General features: G+C 40.6%; 1 protein-coding gene across 9 annotated transcripts in view; it reads right to left on the bottom strand.

The window, feature by feature from the left end:
* The window catches only part of ZMIZ1 (zinc finger MIZ-type containing 1), a 344,245-nt gene that overhangs the window by 24,414 nt on the left and 294,415 nt on the right, over window positions 1-25,416 (bottom strand). For 5 of the 9 annotated variants that reach the window (XM_050335676.1, XM_050335717.1, XM_050335687.1 and 2 more), the window contains 7 exons: window positions 12,510-12,624; window positions 10,001-10,218; window positions 8,363-8,561; window positions 7,091-7,381; window positions 4,861-5,043; window positions 2,387-2,561; window positions 919-1,105 (listed from right to left, as the gene is read on the bottom strand). In XM_050335676.1, coding sequence (XP_050191633.1) covers window positions 919-1,105; window positions 2,387-2,561; window positions 4,861-5,043; window positions 7,091-7,381; window positions 8,363-8,561; window positions 10,001-10,218; window positions 12,510-12,624 — 1,368 coding nt within the window. Of the gene's footprint in view, window positions 1-918; window positions 1,106-2,386; window positions 2,562-4,860; window positions 5,044-7,090; window positions 7,382-8,362; window positions 8,562-10,000; window positions 10,219-12,509; window positions 12,625-20,545; window positions 20,885-25,416 lie in introns of those variants that run through there. The other 4 variants (XM_050335743.1, XM_050335708.1, XM_050335698.1 and 1 more) reach the window with 4 other exon arrangements.

Here is a 25,416-nt window from a genome sequence, read left to right as displayed (position 1 = left end):
CTAACCAGCCTCCACAGTGCACAGAGAAAGGCTCAAACAATGTAATCATCAGGCAGGATAAACACTGAGATACTTTCTGAGAAAAACAGAATGAGACACAATTATTTTCTAGTATTTGAAAATACATAGATTAAAAAAAAAAAATTAAGGCTCTGATTGTCATTTGATCTAAGGCACTTCCATGAGCATGGAGGAATCGAAACATAACCTGGAATCACTTACACAGATCTATACTAAACGCAGGTAAGTACCACTAAGGAAAACTATTCTGTGCTGGAAATAAGAACTGTAAGTGAAAACCAGAAGCCTCTGTATGTGGAAAGCTATGTTCTGATATTTCTGAGATGTTCTTACTTATGGAGTAAGAAAACAGGGGGAATTTAGGAAGTTACTTTCTGAAGTTTTAAGAATTTAAACACTTGTCTTTCCAAATGATTTTACCCAGCCTCTAAATAAGGTCCTTCATTAGTGGGTTGTTTTTCATTATCAGGTAGTTTGCACCATTTAATTTAAGCATAAGCTATAAGAGCCCTGCATAGCTTCTCCTGCAATTAACATTTCAGAGGCCACAAAGCACCTTCAGACCCTCCTAAATGGAAGTTTGTACTCACATGGGTCACGTACACTCCGCTCCAATTCCACACAGATCGGAAAGGATGGAACAGTTGTAGTGATTTTTTTGGACACTGAATGCTATGTGCTACCAGCAAGGAGATACAATATATATTACAAAGCATTTTAGAATGTGTTGTCTCTGGAAAATGACAGGTGAGAGTACCAGGGAGTCAAAAGGACATTCTTCCTATCCAATCTACAACTTCTGAAGCGAAATTCATGGCAAACCTAAATAAAGCTCCTCCGCCCTGCCGCTCCTCCACCACGGGACGCAAGACTTCTTTGCAGCAAGGCTGAGCTTACCTCCACATCAGCGTCTGGTGGACAGTTGGCCGTAAGTGAAAGACGTGGTTACTGACTGCCAGGTTGTGTTCCAGCCGGAAGGGCTCCAGGACAACCCCATCTCTCACGGGAAACGTCAGACGCAGCTCATCGTTGTGGTTGGCTGGGATCGAAGAGGGAGAGAAAGCGTGAACTTTCCCTTTAGCATCTGCAGTGCAATAATAATGTGTATATTTATACAGAATAGTGACAAATTGCACAGTGATCTGCTACTGGGTCTAACTTAGCAGGTTCACACACACAAAAGGGAAAATCACAAGTAACTACGTCATCTAAGTGGTGCAAGTGACAAGCTCAAATTGATGACAATGGCAAAGCAGTCTTCTATTCTCCCACACTGCACATTAGGACCTTAGCATTCCAGCCACAAGCCAGGCACAGCAAGAATTCTTGGTTTTTGTTACAGGATAGGTTCTGTGTCTAGGCTTACTCTGTTGGCAGAAGACTGACAACAAATCTCTTTACTATGTCAAAGTGTGAAAACGCTTGTTTTCCCTGCTTTAAACTGGGATCAACATTACCCAATCAGTTTCAACAGTTTCATCAGCTGATAGTATCTGATGACCAAAGACACTGTATTCAATTACTACCTGAGCCCATAAATGAGGTTTGTGGTAACTTACAGCTGATCTATGAAGTCCAAATGGCTTTAAATGCTGTGTTCTTGCCCAAATAATACTGCAGGCCACCTTCTTCTACTTGATTTTTCCGCTATCCTGAACTCCAAACAGAGCTGCAAAGTGCTAATGCAGCAGCAGTTATTTTACAGAAAACATAAAGGTTTTCACAGCTCCCTAGTAAATGATATCTCCTGTTGTTCATCAGTCACTTCAAAACCTCAAACATCTCGTGCTAGCATCCAGTCAGAGAGATCTTGTTATTCCTGCCCTGTTCCCAGCCAAATGTAGCCGTGATGCTGAGTGGTTTTGAGAAGAACATATATCAATTTTTGGCATACTACTGAATATTCTTAAGAAGCCTGCATGGATTACAATAGAGACACCACTATAAAATATTCACATTTTACACTATTCTGCAGTGTTGTTCCATGAATGGCTTTGCCCTTGAACAAAACAGACCACAGTGAAAGTTCATACAACAAATAAGCCTATAAAAGCACTCATAGCACAACCTGAAATCAACTGCTTTATCCTTAAGAAGTGTATCAAAGGAGTAGTTCAGCAGTAAAATCCTTACAGATTTGACCTGGAAGAACTTTTCTGATATTCTGTTTAAGGAGGGGACAGCAACCTTTCTCTTTTCTGTCCCCTGGCTCTAGTGAGCCTACACTGCACATGCCACCTATTATAACTTACAACTTGAGCCTCTCCCAGAGCAGCAATCAGAGCTAGTTTCCTGACTCTCAAGGGTAAGGGGCAGAGAAAGAGGAACCATAAGTGACTGTGGGGGTATTCTGTTTGCTACTCACTTGGAGGCGGTGGTAAAGCATTGATATTTGGTTTAATGTCAGGTGGGAATGGTGGTTTGACATCCTGGTTAGGTGACAGGTATGGAGGAATATTGCTCCCTGGTGTCATAGGTGGTGTGGGGTTTCCTGGAACAGGTGAATGAGGGTAATTTGCCACAGGTACAGGCCTTGATGGCTAGAAAATAAATAATATCACATTGTTATTGCAATCTTCAAATAAGAACAATAAGCCTTGTGAGCAGCATTGTTATCAAACACCAAAAACTACAAACAAGGGAGGCAGGGCCCTCTATTTCTGGACAAGAAACCACAGGATGTCCCATGAGGCCTTCATGGAAGAGGACCATCAGGAGTGCAACAGCAGGAACTGAAACCAGCAGACCAGCCAGCTTAAGTCAGGCAAGGACTAGATACAAGCAAGGCTGCCAAAAGCCTTTCTGCATTCATCTGAACACTCCCTTTCCAAAACCAACCAGCCATTCACTTCAGTTTTTCCACACCACCACAGCCCACCCAGCCCTTTGTATCTCTTTGCCTTCCTCCCAGAATAGCCCCAGGGCACAGAAGCCTACATAAAAAGCAAAATCCAAAGACATGCAGTTAGACAGTCTGTGTCCCTTCTACTTCCATCTATCCTTTCTTCCACCCCTGCCCATGTCATCTATTCAGAATTAAAGCTCGGGGAACAGGGGATGTTTTTTATTCTGTGTACCTACAATTTGATTCTGTTCCTAGTTTGCTGCTGGATAAGACACACTAATAGAAAAAGCATAATTAAATATAAATAGTAGTTACGTATTAAAACACTGTTGGTTTTGTTTCTTGTAATTAAGGGGGAGGTTGCAGTTAACAGAATAAACCAATAACCCTGATGTGAAGGAAGCTGACATTAAACAAAACTGCAATGGCATGGCACTCTCCTGTAATAGCTCATGTACCATAAGCAGAAACACATAAGAGTGTCAGAAGATGAAAACCTTTACAGACAAGCAAAGCATCCTGACTTCAAATATGACTCTGTAACTAAGTGCTGCTCTGCCAGCCTAGGATACTCAAAAATACATAAGAAGAAAGGCGCCTTCTAAAATCTTAAGCATTTAAATTTCCAGCCATCTTTGTTTTTTTTTTTCTTCCTTTAACACATACAGTTACTATCTCCACCACCACTACAATTCAAAGGTTCAGGTTCTCTCTATGGCAAACTGGAATTTTCTCCCAGTCAGGATAAACTCTCTTATTAAAAAGAGCTCTTTTTTCCTAACTGTTTCCAGAGCAGTCAATATTTGAATACAAAATAGGGGATACACTGGAAAGACAACAGATTCTCTGCTAGAACTATCCTGTAAATCAAAAAACTTAAAGCCATCTAAAATAAACATACATAAAATGTATTTAAAATTCTGTCACTTAAAAACTTCAGAGATCTTCTGCTATTATTTTAGTGTAAGTCACTGCCCTGGAATTAGTGCTTGTGTTCTTCCTGGCAGCGTACTGCAAAAGTTGCCATGAGGCAACAGGTATTCCTCTGGGTACCACAATGGATGGTGTGGATGCACTGATGCTCTCTGGAAAATGCTTTTGCTTTTTTTTTTCAATGGTGTTTTCTTTGTGAATCACACCAAACAATTCTAATTCAACACCAACGTGCAACTTAGATTCTTCCAGCCTACACTCAAATTCAGAATGTAGTACAGATACTTCAACAGCTAATGCTTTAAGCAGGTCAGAACATCAATGGTCCTCCCCATTTTATACTCACTGGAGTACCTGTGTGCAATAGATCACCTGTGTGCAATAGATCACCTTTGTGTGCATTTCAAAGGCCGTAAACCTCAGCAGGCCCTCAGTACAACTTCAGTTGGGAGAATACAAAGTGCTCAAGATGTATCCACAAACAGGTTTTAGGCAACATTTTAAGAATTCTACTTCTTGCCCAAAACAAGCAGCACAGAGGTAAAAGACTAAGAAAAAAAGGAGGAAGAGGTCTGAGAAAGTCAAGGAAACTTCAGTTCAAAGATGAAATCTACCACTGGAACAGCTTTTAAGTTTGGTCCGGCTTAATCCAACAGTGACCACTGTAGGTCCAAAACCAGAATGCTGCAATGTAGTATACGTTTATTACACATTTCCAAAGTTGTATTCTTGCAGGGTACCACAAATAGGTGAAAATATTACACCTGAATTCCATTAGGTACTTTTTTTTAACAAGTTATTTTTGAAGTAAAACCAACATTTTCTTGTAAAACCCTCTAATGAGCTGCAGTAACATTCAATTTTCTTTACGAACTGCTCTGAAGTTGAAATGCAACTTGGCTGATTGACTTGATTCTGTGATAGCCAAAACATTAGTAAAAACATTGTGGGTTTTTTTCTGTTTCCTTTAATTACGTAAAAGCAGTATCTATGAAGTCATTAACGTGACTTCATTCACAAACAGCCACCAGAACACAACAAGATAATCTAAGAATTCTTACCTTGTAATACTGCCCCATGTTGACTGTTGGAGGAGGGTACTGCCCTGTGTTTTGCTGGCTTGGCATCCTCTGTCCAGGATAGTTGGGAGATGTAAGGGGTCTCGGAGGGTTGGGAGTGGGGTACTGACCAGGCTGGTTTGGAAACTGGCTATTTGGTCCATATTGCTGGTTTCCATAATTCGGCTATTTCATGACAGGGATAAAAGAAGACAAAGACATGTTTTATGCAAGCAGCTTTCTTGTACTGATTATTAGCATACATTCAATAGTGGAATCAAAACAAACAAAAACCTCAGTACTCCTCAAAAGCATAAAAACCAAAATGAGGTAAGAACAACCATGTACCTTAACACACACACACACACACACACTCTCAGCCTTGCAGTGCTGTCAAAGGGCACTGTGTTTGAAGAAACCAGGATTACAACCAGATGCAATGTTCACAAAATTTCTGTGTTTCTGCAAGTGCTACCACCCCCAAGCCTGAGGCTCCTTTTCCAGATGTAGAATGGAAGCACAAAAAGAAAAAAGTAACAAAAAAAATCCTGAATCAGGCAAGAGAATAGAAGCTCTGTTGCCCACATCTGTCTTTTCAACCCAACTGCTATGCTGGCGTCGTGCTAGAGTATTTAGCAATACCTCAACAAGTAAAGAGAAGTTATTATTAGTCATAAACACTTTGCTAGTGCTAGCTAGAACTGTGCTGTGCTTTTGGAATCAAAGTCATGAAAACTGGAACTTTAAAGGTAATAAAATGTTAGTTAGAAAAATTTACGTTATTGATAAGAAGTTTCCATAAACGAAGCTTTCAAAAACCGATAGGCAGATATCAACTGCAAAATTCCAGGCCAGCAAGCACGTAACATTTATGGCATGGTTTAGAACTGACTTGTTGGAAACATGGTCATATTCGCTTACAGTGAAAAATCTGCTTCTGAAGCAGCAAAAAGAGATTTAAAGTTATCCTTAAAATATTAAATCTGAAGACAAAAATTATCTGAACAAGCCACATCCTGTGTTTTCTTAAATTAATTGTGAATAAATGGCAGTATCTACAGAGTGAAAAGCCTTCCCAGACAAGCAACTCCTGCAAGATCACATCCTGTTCTTATTTCTGGATAATTTTTTATTTAGAAAAAAGTAGTTGGCAGATCAGGAAAAAAAACATAGCTCAGTAAAAAATGTTTTCTATATTTTCTCTATGTCATGGTACTCTTTGCCATTGTGTTTCCTATAAACTCTTACTGCCATAATTATCGTCAGGGCAATATCATAATATTCAAAGCTCTACACCTGTTGTTGAAGTCTCAGTTGAATATAGACTTTCACAGGAAATTATCTCTGAAGTTACTAAGTGGTGGCTAGATTTATATAAACATGTAGGCGTACACAGATGCTGAGAGTTGCTGGGATTCTCAAAAGCATCTACTGCCTGATTCACACCGATTTGAAGAGTAAAACACATTGATGCTTTTTAATTTCAAAAGCTTGCTTATCTACATCTTTGGTTGTCTAAATTTCTTTAAAATTTTGACCCTAAGTGTTTTACCCAAGGTGATATTACAAGTCAATGATAACGTAATTTTGCCTACAAAGTTATTCAGTTCTCCTACAACCACACAGGAACTTATCACACTCCAAATAAACTTGCATTAGATAAATGCTGACAAAAGGGATTTCAGTTCAACATTATTTATATTCATCTCAGTGACTGTGAAAATCAACACTCAAGAAGTTTAGAAAGCAACTGGTCTTTAAAATAAATGTTATTACTATTGGTGCTTATACAATGCCTGTTCTGTTATTTCTTTAGAAAAATAAAACCATCCAAGAAAACACAGATCACATATGTATTGGGCTCAAATGGAGTATTTCACCTTCAGTGTCCCTCTTAAGTTGTCATATTAAATGAATCCACTCCTGTGATGGAAGTCTGTTTAAGGTCTATGAAAGCATCATGAGGATCTCATAGTGACATTTTGAAGGCTCAGCTGGTTTGGGGCCTTTCTTGAGTTGACTGTCATCTTGACTAACATAGCAAGGGCCAACCTGAATACTTTAGAAGCTAAAAAGGAAGAGTTGCTGCTGCTTATATTTCAGTGGCTGCACTTCCTGCCAAGGCTGGAACAAAGACGCACGTATCCTCAAGGGATGTGTACTACACATTACTCAGCATGTTGCAATTTCGGTCAAAATAACAGTGTGCACAAAATACAAGTTATTTTATTACCTCTCCTGGGTACGGTCTCTTTATGCCCTGTATAGGCAAAGACTGGGGGCGAGGGCCTGGGTAGGCTTGCTGAGGCATCCTCTGCCCGTGGGTGCTGAAGGGACTCATCCCAGGAGGTCGAGGCTGGTTCATGCCCATGGGTGGCCCGCTCATGCTGGAGGGTGTCATTCCTGCTCCCATGCTTGCTGGGTTCATGTTGCCTGGCATAGAAGCAGGACCACGAGGACCAGGCTGGTTCATAAACTGGTTGTTGTAAGCCTGAGTTGGACCCATCTGGAAAGAGGAACAAACCTTCAACGGAAGAAGAAGAAAAAAAAAAAAAGAATAAAATGCGACATGCATTTATAAAATGGGAAGAGGGAGCTGAACATGCTTTTGGGGGAGGGAAGAAGGCAAGGATTTATGTCGCATTTTCTTTCAGTGTTCTCCAGCATTTGATGGGCGGTGATGTTATTTATAATAAAAACTCAGCCGGAATTGTAGAAGACAGACGTAAGTCTAAAGTGAGAAATTAAATCTTCTTGACTGGTTTGTCTAATACTGTAAGGTAACAGGTTAGGAAGTTGGCTGTGTAAATACAGCACAACACTACAGTTCCTAAGACACTGTGCTTCACATGACCTGGCACGTGGACCCATATACTTCAGAACTCAGAGAGGTAAAAAAGCTAAGGAGAAAAAAACCTGAACTGATCAAACCCTTGTTTATTTGAAGAAAAAAACGGTTACATGAGGTCATGACATCCTAGAAGTTATGGATCACCAGAAACGCCTGTCTCGCATAGCTGCTCTTTTAGATGATATTATTATAAGCAAACCTCTCTTCTATTTTTGTTTTCTTGTTTGAAGGGAAAAAAACCAAACAAACAACTGTTGTCAGCAAAATAAACAATTATCCAGGCACTAGAAAACTTATTTCAAGATTCTGGAACATTTCACTAGGTACTCAAATTTAGAAGGCTGGCAAAGGCAGCAATAATATATCACGTCAGATGAAGCTGTAATTTTGGGTAATCTTCAGGGTTTTTTTAAAGGGGCAATCCCTAAACTACAAAATACAGTTAGGCAAGATTGATCAGGAAAAACACAGGAGACTGACTCATACCTACATTCACACATTCCAGCAGCTTCTCATAAGCATTTATAACCATGCTCATGCACGAAAAAATAAAAACAGAGTAGGCACCCTAACAAACACGACAGTAAGGACAGCGCAGTTCCCTGTAATGGCCCAGGTCAGGCAGGTATGAAGACATAAGGGTTACTCTCTTACCGGTCCATACTGGTTCATGTCCTTATTCTGTGTTTCCTGAAGGGCTGCCACAGTGGCCGTAGCTGTAGCTGTTGCTGTAGCAGCTGCAGCCGCAACTGCAGCAGCGGCGGCAGCTGCAGCTGGCTGGGTGAAATCAGCTGGTGGCCTCGTGTGGGGGGGGATTCCCATTCCTGCAGGGGTATTTGGGCCTCCAGGGTAACTAAAAGGGAAGAAAAGAAAAAAAAAAAAAAAAAGGAAAGAAAGGAAGACAGAATTAAGATGTGCTGGTGGATTTTGTTTTGAATGTTGGCGCGATCCTCACCTGGAACTGTTCCAAAACCACCTATCAATGACTAATGAAAGCCAGCAGGAGAGGTAACTAGGTGAGCGCAGGAGACGCAAGTGTTGCCCAGGAGCAACAGTCATAGGGGCTGCCACCGGAATTGCAAGGCACTGCCATCAGTTGTTTTGGGAGCAGTGAACTGCCTCACAGCTCTGTAGCTTACTGCCAAGTAGAACTGAACTCCTGAAAGTTAATGCTCCATTTCCCAGTAGTGTAGGGGCAGACTGCAGAGCAGCATGAGCAGAGAGCTCTCTCCACTACAGCACGTTCATCTGCCTCAGTGGTGAATTATGGCAAGTGCTCTCAATATTGTAAAAGCATTTCTCCCTGAACCTTAGCAAAAAGGCCAGGAGAGACCCAGTGCAACCAACTCTGCTGGATCCCAGCACAATGTATTTCGCAATTCCTACCCATCTCCTCTATTGATCATAAGATAAACTAAGCTAAACCATGCCTTTCCCACTCCAAGATGTCAAATATCTTTATAAATATGGGCCAGTATACTGTGCCCATTTTAGAGATGTTAATACAAAGCTAAAGAACCTTTCTGACTTGTTCAAGGTCACTCAATAGATTGGTGGCAGAGATGAAAGAAGAGGTAAGTTCCCTGAGTCTTGGGCTTATACTCTTCACACTAGACTGACTATGCAAACAGCAGCAGTCTTTTCAGCAGGCTTTGTAGTGGTACCATAAATAGTGGTTTCAGTTAAGTGCCCTCACCACTCTTATTTACAAAGTATAGACACAGAAAGTCAAAATGTAACTAACCCCAGACTATTAGCTTTTGGTTATTTGACTAATGCAGCGTTTATTTCCCTAAAATAAATACACACCATGACCATCTTTCTTAAAATACACCTTTGTTCCCAAGTCTTTTCAAATTCCTATTGTGCAGTAAGTCTTTGGGCAGAATGTTGCATAGGAACTTCCTTTGCCCAATGCCCAAACTTACTCCTCCATATGCAGGAAGAAATTATACCATCAATACCTTTCACATCCTGGCCTTATTAAATGTTAATCATTCCTAAGCCTGTGGTCTGTTTAACAATCTCTCTTAATTAAAACTTTATTTTGGGGGTTTATTAGAGCTAATTGATTGACCTAAGCCATTTCCATTTACTGTGATGAATTTCTTTGCAGTTCAGGTAGCTGATTTCCAAAGCTGTAAAAGCAGTATGTACTTCAGTTAACCAGCATAAAATAGCTCCCAAGACTTTATATAATTAAAAGAAGCCCGTGACGCTTCTGCCAGGTCACTAAAACAAGCTTCTTCAACTACTTACATCCATTTTCCTCCTCACGCAAGTAAATCTTACCTGCCACCAAAGCCTCCACTCCCAGGATAATTGGGCCGCCCATACATGCCCTGCTGTATGTATGGCTGAGTGGAGCCTGCCTTGGCTGAAAACTGTTGCTGCTGTCCAGCAAACTGAGGGGAGTTGATTCCAGGATTGCTGGTTGTCATCCCAGAAGCCATGGGATTTCCTGCTGGGTTCATAGGGTTGTTAGCATTTGCCATTGGATTTCCCAGCACCTGCGAGAAGAAACATGAGAATAAGGGGCTGCAACTTCAACTACTTCAAGTAAATTAAGTTAATTTGTTGTAGTTGTTAAATTAAAACATAACCACCCTGTACTCTGAACTCTTATCAGCATAAACCTCATTGATGTCTAGTGCATTGATGTCACCAGATATCTGGTGATTTCTCCTTTTCCCATTTCCAAACAAAGAGATGATTTTCAACTGGATGGAACACAAACCAGCATGATTAGGAAAAACTTTTATCAGAAAGATCTGTTAGAACGACGCTCTGACCATTCATCTGACTATGAGAAAGGACATGATTTTTTTTTTGTGGTATGTTTTTTTTTTTGTTTGGTTGGGGGTTTTTTTTGTGTGTATGTGTTTGGGTCTCGTTTGTTCATTTGGGTTTTTGCTTTGTATTTGTTTGTTTGTCTGATGCAGACCTTTGAAATAACTTGGAAGTATTCAGTTCCACTGGCATACTGCAAAGGCTACTGCAGATGTGGAAACTGTGAAAGAATCTCGAATCTAACTCTTGCTGAAGCGTTCAGAAGTCTACCGGTTGTTTTTATTGTTTTTTATAAAAAACTCCTCTGCTCTGTTTTTTAAAAGGACTTGTTTTGCTTGTTTGAAGATTTTTTTTTCCAAATTGCTATGATTTCCATTGAGATGAAAGTATGGCTATTCATGGATCAACTGGACAGAAATCTGCCTCCTACTTGGAAAGAAACTTAGTGGTCATGATTTTTACAGAAGACTAAGTCATCAGCTTCAGGCATTTGTGAAAAGAAATTGGTGAGCCCAGCTCATTCCTTTCCCTTGATGAGAATGAAGACTTACAGGAAACCCTGACATTTATTTCAATCTGCTCTGAATAGCTATAACCAAGAGTCACATTACAGAGTTTCACTGCTCCCTTGCAGTGACTCCGAAGAAGCATTTTCTTTCTTTGTGCCAAAACACTTTTTTCCTTCTATTGCACATTCCTCTGAAGTACCATGAAGAGTTCAAGTAATATTGCAGTTTTCTTATGGTAGAACAAAACTCTGGATAATTTTTTTTTTATCCTTTCCTTTTGCCTTTTTAAATGTGAAAGATTACCACAAGAAACTATATTTTCATTTTCTGGCCAATATATGGACCAATGTGCTTACTCAGGTGTTTCCCTCCCAGATGGGATACCTTTTCTTTTAATGTATTAAAAGAAATCAACAATAATAAATCATGTTATAGGACCTGTAACTGTTTCCTCTTGTTATTTTTTGGAAGAAAGATTATGCCACAACCAGTGCTTACATAACTGCCATGTGAGTACCTGCATGACTTGGCCTCTGAATAATTTCTTTTTCAAATAGCTCATTCCATAACAGTTTTGTTTTCAACTTCCTTACCAAAATTAAAATAATAACAAAAAAAATAATTGTAAAATTTTGTATGGGATCTACTGTCACTTGGTTTGAAGAAGGCAGAAAAGACAGGTTAGAGTTATGTAGCATTTGCACTCAATAAAGATGGTGTTCTGAGCACTTCATCTATGGTGAAAGAAAAGGGCAGGCTATTCGAGAGCTTGATTTGTGCCACATCCCTCGGAGCACACACTATCACAAATAATTGGCAACTTCTTAATAAAAGCTGCTTATTTTTGTATGGTATAATTCAATATACAACATAGAACAAAAAGAGAGCTAAGAGCAGAGAGAACCAAGTGAACAACCAGGAAGAATGGCTCTCACCTGGAAGCCAGGAGCTCATCCTTCTGTTCCAATGCATATTGAAATATTTTTGCAAAGTCAGGCAGCATTAACAGGAAGAGACAGGAAAGAACACAGACTAATGCTGGTAGTTAGCAACTCAGTGTGGGGGTAGCCTTAGTACTAAATTTCACCAGCCCACAAGTACAGTACACAGCACCATGTAAAAATCAACAACTGCCATTTGGTGAATTTGGCTAAACTCTTTTTTTTTAAAATAACAACTCTTCACATTCAATCTGAAATTCCCAAGAGGTTTGGGATTACCCCAAAACCATGCTTTTAGTGTTGAAACCACATAGTGCAAAATTCAAGCTAAACCCAAGCATGACATTTGCATGCAGCTAAAGAAGTAACTGATGCAAGCTCTCAGACACCTCCTTTCCAATGCCACCAAAGTGGACACGACTTGGAGAAAAACGCACCATGTACGACAAAGAAGACAGACACTGCTATTAATCCCAACGGGATTTTCCAAAAAGCTTTCCATTTTACAAACATTAGCAAAAACGTGTAGCTGGAGGGAGGAAGCATAAAGATGAAGCTTACCTGGCTTTGCGAGGTGTTAGTCACACCCCATACTGTGGTGACCACTGATAAAGAGCCTGGAGGCTGGTTGGTATTTTGTTGCCAGGGAACAGAATCATAAGGGAAAGACCCATCACTGCAAAAAACAAAAATTCAGGAGGGTGAGATTTTGGAAGTTTAAACAGTGCCAAGTTGCTGGTGGGGACAATGGGATTAACACCTGACATTACCTTAACTCTCCACTCCTCTTTCCATTATTAACCTAGTACTCTGAGAGGCACGAAGTTTCTTTAATAGCAACGTTATCATATCAAACCACACAGAACTAATGAAATCCTTAACTATATTGAAGCATAGGGCTTTTACCATAAAAAGGGTCTGTTAGCTGTGAAAGTGCAAATAAACTCAGGGGCAGAGTTTCAAACAAGGACACTAAGTTACTCAGAAACACGTATTTTTGCAATTCATCTCAAACTCTTCAACAATCACTGCTTCAGCTGCCTTATATCAATTAAATTAGATTTTGAGACCAGACTGCAGTTCCACTGTCTGCAGTGGGTCTCCAAATGGCCAGAAAAGCCTTTAAAGCAATAGCAGTTCAACATCATTTTGAAAAGTAAATTGAAATTCAGATAGCATTCTCCCACACGATGGATAAGCTGCATGCCAAAAACAGTATTAGCTAATCAGCATTCTAGAAAATCAACTGCAGATATACAACACATCTTTCAGATGAATATGTGGATGAGAGGATTGGGTTTTTCCATTAGCTTTGTCCACAGATACAAGCAAACATATCATACGGTTCCTTTCATAAAAAAAAAAACACAAACAAAAACGCATTGGTGGTTTCAAAATGAACACAGGATAAGTATGCATCTAGTGTAATTAATGAAATACGTTAACTCCAGTGAAAGCAACTATTAATCCTATAACCATAAAATATATTCCACTTGAAATCTGCTCACTCTCATACTATCAACTTGTAAATTAGATTTTTATTTGCATATATGTACACACACACAGGTGATCTTTCCTCATCTAGATATATATACACCATTTAAGGGACACACATTGCTCTTTCATTTTCAAACACCATTAACTTGTATTTCACATCAAGAACTGTGTTTTTGTCTGAACTACCAGCTATCACTGAAATTCTATCCAGGGCTATCTTGCCTGAAGAATCCATACAGGCTCTACATGTGCTTTATCCATGAGTTTCAAAGCCTCCTGACTTTCTCATGTCCCCAGCTAGTACTTCAGGCTTGGATCACTTCTCCTTCCTTTTATGCTGTGAGCCAGAATCAAGGACTACCTACGTGTTCGTTCTTTAGCCTGTTCTTAACACCTAGTGTAAATCTTTTAAGAATAGGAATTGCATTGCACAGAGAGCGCACACGTATGTGATAAAAACCGCCTCTGTCCCAAGTAACAAATAATCTTACAACAGCAACTGTGTAAGGCAAAATGAAACAATGAATACATTTCACAAACAACTAGGACATTTCAAACAAATTCTGTAATGCTGGGCCAGCACAACAGCGCTGTATCAGAACATAACTGTGCATTTGAACTGACCGGTTTTTTTCAAAATACCCTAATTCAATTAAGCAATAATATCACACAAAAAATTAAATTAGGGATAAGAATAATTTCCCCTAACAGATAATTAGAGAAAATTAATGGAAAACAGTAATTCTCTATTAGACGCCTGGCATCTAATGTTTACGTTGACAGTACCTATATAAACCAGTGTGTGAACAAGGGGATACTGAACACCTTGCAATCACTAAGTCCTAGTAGCCCACGTTTATTTAAAATATTTTCTCTTAGAAAGCCGAAAATCTTGCCCCTCTCATTCAGAGCTCAGACAATGGCTTCAGTGACTAACATTTGCAAGTGACGCAATGCTTCAGCAAGTCCCCTCCACCAGTATGGAGACAAATGATGACTAACCCAGAATTTGTGACTGCTATTAAGCCTTCCTCTTTTATCCTGCTCTGAATGATGCCTCCTACTTTACTTCCTTCTCTGACTGTTTCTGATGATGTCTGCTCTGTGATTTGTTTGGATATTTATGGCACAAGTGAGTGTTCATATACTTGAATGACTACAAAGAAGCTCTCTCCATGACATAAGCAGTGAAAGCACTCACTGCAGACATTCCTCTCTATTCCCCACTGATGTACTGTGGACAGGTAATAAAACCTGAGGAACAAGGCAAATATTTTGCAAGTGTATGAATAAATAAGAAGGGTAATGACAGGCAGGAATCAAACCACGGAGTCACTGAAGATTCTTCTAATGCAAATATACGGTTTGCAAACATACTCAAACTTTGAGCTAGCAATGCTTTTAGTCTGCTGTTAACAAGTTATAACTACTCCTTCACTTTCTTTCCCTCCAAAGCATGTTTCTCTCCTTTATGGTATGCAGATTTCATATATCATTCATCCATAGTTTCCAGTGGCAGAGTCAGAGCATTTGTTCAATGGAAGGCTACACTGCTTTCTCAAAGACTATACATTCACTTCATCCTATTATAAATACAGAATAAATCACTCAATTTGACTCTATTACGGTTAAAATGGTGACACCTTGAGAAACCATTTTGTTGGCATATGACGAAAGCCTCCAGCACAACACATAGAAGACAGAAAAAGAGACCAGGTGCAGATTTGTTGAGAAATACTCAGTGTGCACAACAAATAACATGACTCCCACACTATCCAACACAGGACTTAGCTTTAAATCGCAGACACTATTAATATCAGAAATTATAGAAACACTGAAATAGTGATAGATGTGCATTGCAGAACATGAATTTACATATCCTAATCTACAGTTACTGCCCTAGACCTTATCCCTCAGACATCACCTTAGTTGAGAAATACATGGCAATCTCATGGTTTGCATTCCCCAGGATGATACTCTGGCTCATCACCTATTACATGCAGAAGTAGTCTGAGAAAGACTTCTGCTGTACTGGATACAATACCTGCCCTTCCTCCATCAAGTGAAGGCTTCTTTGGTTTCAAGCAGTAGGAAGTGCTGAAACACCTGCCACTCAACTAGAGGATTACTTGTCCCTCCAATTCTTTCTTTCAACTTGTGTTTCTGTGCTTAAAACAACCCAAAGGAATACTCCCACCATCAAAGGGAAATCCATGTAAGTACCGTAATGAAACGTGACCAATCCAATTCTCATTTGCAAAAGAGCAGTGGCTTTCCACTGTTATTATATAGAGCTGTGAAATATCCTGAAATCCCTTTCTTTAAATTTGAAAATGGTAGCCAATAGAGAAAGAAGCCTCAACCTCTTCAGCCAAACCGAAATGCTGCCCATGACATTGTTCCTGTTGAATGGTACAAGGGTAATTAAGTCTCTCACTGCACCCTGGAGGGCAGTGAGTCAGTTTGGGCTCAGCTGGAGTCCACTAAAAGAGTATTGACTAAATTTATAACAGTGCTAATGAACCTATACATACTACTGGTCAGCATTAAAGGCCAAACAGCAGAGGAAGCCACAGAGCAAAGAAGAAGAAATGGAGGGAAATTACTTTTTCAACTATGATGTGGCAATACTGCAATCAATCAATGAGAAAAGATTTCTTAGCTACTAGCAAATGCACTGAAACCACCAGTAATACAACACTCATTCTGGAGAGGTACATTGGTAGTTAGGTCTAAACAGCTTCTCTTAATCCCAGTACTAGAGAAACAGAACCAGGCAGACACCCAACCTCTTAAAAATAGTTACAGACTTCATGTCAGACAGATTGACAGCTAATTCCAATAAAAGCTGTTTAATAACAAGTGACCTCCATAAATTAATAATACTGAATTACTGTAGTTTATACATAATTTGTGGCATTATTTGCTGTATTTTAAATATGTTTATGCTGTCATGAAAGCAATTGCACATGCACCTGATACTCTGTTTACATGTCTTCATTGCTTAGGAAGGAGATTCAGATGGTTTAGTGAAAGACACATCCCTAGAGCACTGATACTTACATGTTGTGGAGGAGTGTGAAAACTGGAATTATAACTTCCTGGTGATTTTCCACATTGCATGTTGGGAAGGCCAAGTGTCTAAAACACTACCTCTATAAAGCATCTATCTCTGTTTTAAACACTAAAAATCTATCAACTGCTGCAGAAAAGCACCAGATGTTGACTTTCTTAAAAAACTTTTTCACTCCAAGCACTGGTATCAAGTTTCCCACAACTGGGCTTTCAGTGGCTAGTTTCTGTTGCTTACCCTCAAGCCAGCTTTACAGTTCTGTCGGGGTCTTTAATGTTTCTGGAGCACAGTCATCCCACCTGATGGGTAGCTGACACACACAGAGTTCACACAATCCCTTAAATCTACTGACTCTATCATAACTTCCTCAGCTGACGCCAAGATGGGCAGGTAATTGCCACTGTAACACTGAGTGTCATTTCTCCCTCGTCTCCTTTTGTCACCCATGGACACCTAGAGAGGAGAGCACCTCATGACAAGGAGCGAGGTGTCAAAGATCTATACAGGCCAAATGCCCCTTTGCTATTACACATGGCCAAAACTCAGAACAGTCAAAATACAGCCCAAAACTGGAGCTCCTGATCTGTTCCTGCCCAATGGCATCTCTCTGTGTCTGCACCTTGCTCTGCCTCTGGGTGCGTGCGTGCTCAAGGTGCTCAGCACCCCTTGGCTGTATTCTTGGTTGGAGCCTCTAGGTGACACTACTTTAATACAAACAAAACCATAACTGTTTCCAAACAGGGCTCTTTGCTCCCCTCTTTGCCCCCTAAAACCTCATGCAGAAAGTATTATAGCAGAAGAATATCATAAATCCCAGGCAGCCCCTGGTGGTCTAGTGGTAAAGGCGCCGCGCTATCACCGTGGAGACCCGGGTTCGATTCCCGGTCAGGGCCACTCCCGGGCAGGTGGGGCTCGTTAGCCCTTAAAGGCAACCCACCTACGTCCTAAGGACCTCGCTGCCACCGTCCAAGCTCGCTTGGCCCCGGCAGATGAACCTTAGGATTAAAGGGTGGGCTCAGTTCCGCGCACACTGTGTCTCACCTAAAAAATCCAATGCGCAGGCTGGAAGGTGGAAAGACCTTCCCTGGATCTTCGCTCGCGAAGACTGGCCATTATTTATTATTATTATCATAAATCCCAGAGTCAGAACGGGCAATAAAGCCCCGGGTAACTGCAGCACCAATACATGTGTTTCACACCCATACTGCCTCACAAGTTAGGCACCTTAGCTTCTTTCACACACATTTATTTTTTGTTTTACTTGGATTTCTTTAGTGAACACCACTTATGTAGCTCTAATTGCAAATACGGATTCAGTTTGCAATCCTTCTAGATTAGGGCACCATCATGAACCTAACATTAGAAACTGGGGAAAAAAATGGGAAAAGAAAACTAGCTTAGGTCCTTTCTGGAGCATTGTAGTGTTTCACACCAAAAAGGCAGCTATAATTCAGTACTTGCAGTGCACCATGCAAACCTAACAATTCGATAAGCTGGGAGTCCCCGAAAACATATTCATAAATAACAGATCAAATGGATTTTTTTTTTTTCTTTTCGGTCAAAGGTCCACTGAAAACATCATTGGCCTTGACTATTAATTTGAAAAAACCCTCTGTGATAACTGAAACCCAAAATTAATTTTTGCTTACTGGCAATCAAAAAATGTTTTGGCGATCTGCTTTTGTTTACTTTTTTAAAAACCCCAGAAATTTAGAAAGAAACAACTGGCTTCTCATTTTTCATTGAGATTTTTTATTGAAAGGAGCAAAACCACCCCCCCATCTGAGATACATGAACCAACTTCATACACCTACAGTGTTTGATCAAAGCATTTGAACTTGAACACCTAAAATTAGTTTTTAGTCTAGCTGACAGACTACTATTAAACATATTACCATTAAAAAAACACCTACAAAATTTGACCAAGTTGTCCCTCGACCTTTTGTGCCATGTTTTCCATAAACCACTCTATGCAATTCATTCTCTGTTCACATAGAGGAATATGGCAGAGCAAGGAGCCCCCCATGTAGAAAGAACGTGAAGACCACTTAGAGTCAGCAAGGAAATACGAGGATATATTGTAAAGGAAACAAAGAATAAGTACCTCTGTACATCACACACCGACATGAAACAAACTAAAAGCCAGTGTTGTGTACAGGTATCCTAAGCTGTTTACATTCAAGATGAGCAAAACAAGAGGGTGGTGTAGTCAGTCTGTATACTGGTATTGACTCTGGATGGCTAGCAGGAATTCACTTTTGAATGATGCTATCTATGTGATTCATACCTTCCTCAAATATATTCCCCTATTATTATTCCCCATTATTATTTGAAGAAGTTTAAATTGTATTGGCATAAATTAAGACTCCATTCTGTATTTCACTTAAAAAAAACCCCTTAAACGCAATCCCATCCAAATCACTGGATGTTTTTGTGTAATGTTCAAGTGAAAAGCCAATTTGGAAGCATTCTGCAAGACTTTATTTCCCTCACTTCTTAATGGCAGGACTACAAATATTCAGATCTTTCAGAGAAAATATACAGTTCCAAAACATATCCCATCACAATTCTCAAGTCTGTTGCTTCCCTCCACTCTTTACAACTAGATGAATATGTTTCTCTAAACCTTTGGAAAGCTTTGATTCTCCCAAATCCAAATGCACAGAAGATCCATATCTACTCCTTACCTATCAGGTAAGAATTACCTCAAGTGCAGTTTCAGTACTGGATGCTGCCTGTACTGTGAAGAGGAAGACTGAAAAGTGGTTAGAAATTTGACAATTCACTGTAAAAAGAAGGATGCTGTTTTCTGGCAAACCGTGTGAGAATACAGAAGCATTCTGAAACCATTCTAGGTGAGTAACTGTAGGTGAAGCAGTCAAGAGGTGAAAGCAGCAAGCCATTTATCAGCTTGGTGGTTTGGATGGCACCTGCAGCTAGCAGGTGGCTATCACCCCCTGCCTCTGCTCTGTTAAATATCCACACATGCATTTATAATAACCATTCATGCAGCCACACACATATGCACAATACAGCCACTTGCATGGACATTGAGACGCCAAAATCGAGCTGCAAGTCCAGCAGCTGATACAAAGTACCTCTGGAAGCTGAAAGCCCTTAACTTTTTCTTTGTAGTACTGACAAGGCCTCTGAGGCCTGGATGACTTATGACTGCACAAGGCGGGAACACTGCCTTCCATTTCACATTGGGTTGCTACAGATCAGTCTGTGACACACTTGCTGCTGTGCTTCTTGGCGCCTTACTCTACACACAGTGTCATCAGTTAGAGCCATGCCTGCAAGTATCACTCTGCTCAGCAAGTGTTACTGCATCTGAATTAAACTCCTAAAATTAGAAAAATGCATCAGGTCAAATAATTAGATTAATTCATAAGTTTTTGAACCTTCAAACACCCACATCACCCCTGCATGCACACACAGTCCTGCTACACTACAGATTTCACGTATTTCCATGCACACGTGTGTGTGCATACAAAGATAAAGAGATAACACAACTTATTTCTGCACATGTGGAATAAATGATCACAGCTATGCAGGTAAGAAACACAAATGCTACTGAGACCCACTGCTGCCTCAGAAGAAGCAGAAGGGGTTACACTGTCTGACATGGGGACTACAGCATCCATCTGATCAAAGGAAAAAAGATTAAAGCATCACACCCAGTTCTATTGTCACACAAGTAGACCATGCAATGCATTACTACAGCCCAGATTACAGTTACAAAATCCACCGGTAACAGCCCTGTTATTAACATGCCACCTGTTACCTTTTTCAAAATGCTGAAATTATCTTATGATCGTTTTCAGCTTGACAAATGCAGTTTAATCTTTATTGCATCTCACAGCACAGATCTGCTTCATCCATGTCTTATTTATCTCACGTGTGTCGGAATGCAACCCCGAGCCCTTAGTCCCCCCCTGCCACCAGGCATTCCTTCTGCTCTGCTTTATCAATATACCTGGGTTTCCATATCCGACTGCTCCTTTACAATAAAAAACACACCCACCCAGTATTCTACCATTGCCTGTTGCCTTGGTAATCCAAATGCCTGGGTACTCGCTGATTATCGGCGAATGAGACTCGCATTGTTCACACCGCAGCGCGTCTGCTATGTTAATGTGAGATAATGGCAGCCAGAAGACTCCTTTTGTTCCCAGCTTTGCTGTTTATTCATAGTGCCTGGAGGTCAGCGACTGCTACAACAACCGGGGAAGGAACCGCTGAGAGCGTGAGCAGATTCCACTTCTGCTTTTGCCTCTGAGACAGGGGGAAACACGAGCAGCCCCGCACAGCGAGAAGGGCACCGGGAGCTCTGCAGTCTGACTCACGCAAGGTGTAGCAGGCGGCTCGGAGGAAGATGCGATGGACTTGCACTTCCGAGATTTTAGATGAAGCTGATTTACGCTCCCCGACAACAGAAAAAAACCGCTTTCTTCGAGAGGCACGGCGGGAAGGGAGGGAGAGCGGGAGGAGGGGGCAGCACAGCACCGCCGCAACTTGCGGGAGGCGAGCCGGGCTGGGGGCTGCGGGGCTGGCCGGGGAGCGGGGAGAGGGGAGCAGGGACAGCCCTGCCGGGGCAGCGGCTCCCGCAGCGCCCGGCGGGTCGGGCCGGGCAGGGGTCGGGCAGCCCCGAGCCCACGGGGAGCCCGGAGCGGGGCCGGGCAGGGCAGGGCAGGGCAGGGACCCGGGTGGTGCGGGACGGCACACACAGGGCAGGTCTGAGACACGTCTCCCCGTCTGCCTGTCGGAGCGGTTTGGAAATGCTGTCGGTGACACAGTGACACGGGCAAACAAACCGTCACATCGCATCTCCCCTGACGCGGTAAGTGGGGACCGAGAGCACGAACAGGATGTGGTACCTTCCGCGCATTCCCAGCTCGGTGGAGATGAGGACATTCAAGGAGGTGCACCGGCTGGTGCGCTGTTCCTCATCCCTGGAACAGCCCTTTCATGGGAAGAAACCACCGATTCCTGCTAAAGGCACTGCCAGTATCTAATTAATGTCACCGACCCATCTGCCCAGGTTGCTGATGTGCTCTTTCTCTGGAGCAGGCTTTGTTGTCATTTGCAGTGAAAACCAGTCAGGAGTGTCTTAGCACGAATCCCCAACCCATTTTATTTCAGGGAAACCATTAGAAAAGCCTTCCATCACTGAAATAGTAAGAACTATTTCCTTTTCTTCCCAGTGAGATTCTGAGAGACTTGAGAACCCAGATGCACATCAGGGATATAAAAATTGACAAAATTGAGTATAGGGAATTCATGTCTTTTCTAATCTATTTACTGAGAAATCCTGTGGAGGGTGACATTTTCATCTAAGTGAATGAATAACATACACGTAAAGAAAAGGCATCAAGAAAAATTACAGGTTTTAGACAAAATACACATCTGTGTTCCTGTTGCCAAATTATCCAAAATGATCAAAAATCTTTTAAAAAGACAAGGTATTTGCCATAATTTATGTCAATAACGATTTTTTTCACTCCACTGAAAACTGAAAACGTTGCCAGACTGTAAACTCCCTCCCTGCTTAGAAGCCATGTCACCTCCTGGCAGGCAGGCTGGAGTGCGATGCTAACAGCGTGGGTACCCAGAAAACAGCTACTCACACTGCACTCACCCTGTGCTGAACCACGGGGTTGTCCCTCCCCCAGCCCTTCTGTCCGTGGAAAGGGCTGCTAAACCTCACACGTGGACCTGATGCTGCAGAGGTTGAAGGGCACTGACCTAGTTCTGATGTTCCCTATCCAAAGGTATTCAATCCAGTTAAGAGACTCTCAACGATTTTAATGAGTTTTGCAACAAAGAGATAGGCAAAGTACAGCTTTGAGTGTCACCATGCAGTTATCATGCTGACAGCCAAAATGGTTAAAAACCAGGGGTGCTGCCACAGCTGAATGATTTTTAACTCCAGTGCCACGCAAATGAGTCAGTTTCATTGAGAACAAGTGACAGAGGGAACCTTCCTAATATAGTCAGAGGATAATCATGTAAACTCAGCACAAATCATCTGCTTTTGAGAGCAGACCTCATGCAAAAGAGCACGATACTGTCATGATTATTGCTAAACAGTAAATCACAATCAAACAGACGTTTTCAGGAACTGGATGTTAAATATGGCCCTAATATGGAAATGATACCTGTCTATTCAAAGCTGTAAGTTACCACATTTTAAAAAATTAACATAGGCACCACAAAGCCTCAGAAGATCAGATTTTGCCTCAGTTACCAGACATATCTTAATAATATTTGCCTATTTTTTGTCAGGATTTATAAAAATATCAGCTTACACTTTTTAATTAAAGTAAATCACCAACTAAAAACCGTAAGAACTTTGTCTAGTATATACAACATGTAGAGGAAAAAAAATTGTTGTTTCTGAACTTTTCCCTTATTTTCTTCCGGTGGTGAATTTTAACATTTATGGACAGAATAGAAGACAGAAGAAACAGTGAAGCTGCTCTTGTGGAAACAGAAGTAAAACAGGTTCCTTTACTGGGTATATTCTCTTATATTAGGATTTACCATCTGTTCAGTCCCTAATTATATTTATTTCACAACTTCACAAAGAGAAAGATGAAAAGGTTTTCAATCCTATCTCTCACCTAAAGAGTTATGAATTCTTTTGCAAAGACTGTCCCTGTATGCCACAGCCACATGACACAATGAAGCAATTCCTACTTCAAATTGATGTATGCACATGATGCTTGTTTTCATAGAAGTCTACATATCCTGAACCTGACCTTTCACTTTAACCATTTTTCTCATCCAGACATTTTTAAAGTGACTATCACTGTTGGCCAAAACCACCTATGAGGGCAAAATCGAAAAGGCAGCAGCCTGTACAGAAATTCTGACACTGTTTGTACTGGTATGTTATAACCAGTTTACTTCTGGTTCTTAACAATGCAAGAGCCAGTCTCAACCACCCAGTAAAAATTCAGACAGAGAATTACCATTCTTTTCCAAGAGCTCCTACCAATGTTTGAAAGTTCAGCTCTTAGTAAAGTTCAAATTGGAAGAAAAAAGGGACAAAACACTAAAAACAAGCACCCTTGTAAAGCAGGTCTAGCCAATAAAAGGTATTTATGACAACTGCCTGAACATGAAACAGTAATGATAATAAACAAAGCACCTACCATAATATTGAATTACTACTTAATTTGATCTACTGTTCAATTTTCCCTAAACCTCTGGCACTAAGTAATTTGTGATAAAAATAATTTTATCTTTGTATTTTTCATCAATCTTGACTGCCCTATACAGACATTACCACCCTTTGGTCACTAATTGCATGACAGCTGGCAATTAGTACAGAAGACCGAAATTTGGAGGAAGAGTGAAGACAGTAAGAACCCTACAGATGCTCATGACAACACACCAAACTGCAAATAACAGCTATTTCCAGGTGGTTTTGTTGACAAAGTAAGCTTTACTACAAGCTGTGTAAGGAATGAGAAGGCCCCTAGGGCTTGTGTGGGTCAGATGGACCTGAAAATGAACTAGGGTGTAATTCCCACTGGGATTGATTGAAACTGTACCCCTTTCAACCAAGACAGAATTGCATCCACATGTAAAGCTCCACAATTTAATGCAATAAAGTGTTAAGTAAGAACTTCATCAAAGCAAAGGGAGGTGTGTAATGACAATAATTTGTACTTACATAACATCTGCCAAAGACCTTAAATTCATTGAAAAGTAAAAAATCAGCCACCTTGAGTAGTATCTGTTATTACAGACATTATGTCCGATTGGAAAACTACAACAAAAAGAAGCAACATTTTCCCCTGCAAGCTAGAAAGCATGAAATTTCACTCCTGTGCAGTAGGGCTAGCCCCAAGACTAATGGCTCTCCTTAAGTTCCCCATAAATTCATTAAGTAGGACTTTAATTAGAAGTTATACAAGATTAAGGAGATAGATAGGTCTTACATGGTCCTTCAGTACAGGAGTGAAGTTTTCCCATACAAATCAGTAAAAAAAGAAATCTAAACCTAAAGTATATAAAAATCTCACATTCAAGTTTGAGCTAACTATTACACTGCACTGACTTTAAAAACCCCTAAGACTGGGGGGGGTTTTCTTTGAGAATCCAGTGCTCATTCTGTTCATAAAACACAGGCCTTTGCAGTTCAACCAACTGCCCTACATTAAACAGCAGGTATTTAGCTGACTTTTTTTCCTATATGCAACACTTGGTCATTCTGTTAATGAAAAACTAAATTTAGAAAGAAATTAGCACAATACAGGCCCTACTCTGAAAGCATTTTTTGCATGTGTGCACATCCTTGTATGGTTTCTATTCTGCCCTTTCTGTAAGTGCATTTGACCATCAGTAACACTATCAAAGCACTCCTTGATCAGTTTATTTCAGTTTTTTCTCATAACTCAATTAACTTTTTAAAAATCAAAGATTGTCCTTAAAAATAGGCCAGACCTGGATTCCCAATAGTTTAAGTGCCCATAGTTTATTAAATCTGAATCCTCAGATTTAGATTCTTGTGATACATTATTGAGTCAGAATGTATTTTAAATAGCTGAGCCCTGTTTCAGCTTTGAGTCTAAGTAGCTGTGCTTCTGCAGTGCCAGGTACCTCAGGATTCTAGTCCCTGAGAAGAATTCTGGGCAATTTTGTCGCTAGTAAAAGAACAGAAAAATCTCTGTGTGAAGGACTCAAGACTATCTGATGACAAGGGAAGGATTTATTTGTGTTTAGTGATATTCAGCAGCAGAGATATATCCTACATTGCCTCTGTTAAGTAAGGTTCTTGAATATGCTCTTGATTGTTCTACTTTAATATCTAGTTCTTTTACAAAACTTGAAGTAGCTGGCTACATTCATTTTTTGTAGGAAATCCAAAGCATACTTTTTTTTAAT

Source organism: Myiozetetes cayanensis, unplaced genomic scaffold (genome assembly GCF_022539395.1).
Source record: "Myiozetetes cayanensis isolate MyiCay16 unplaced genomic scaffold, myiCay2020 scf10, whole genome shotgun sequence".
NCBI classification, from domain to species: Eukaryota; Metazoa; Chordata; class Aves; order Passeriformes; family Tyrannidae; genus Myiozetetes; species Myiozetetes cayanensis.
The sequence above is the reverse complement of the archived record's forward strand: the minus strand, read 5'-3'. Positions and strand labels throughout refer to the sequence as shown.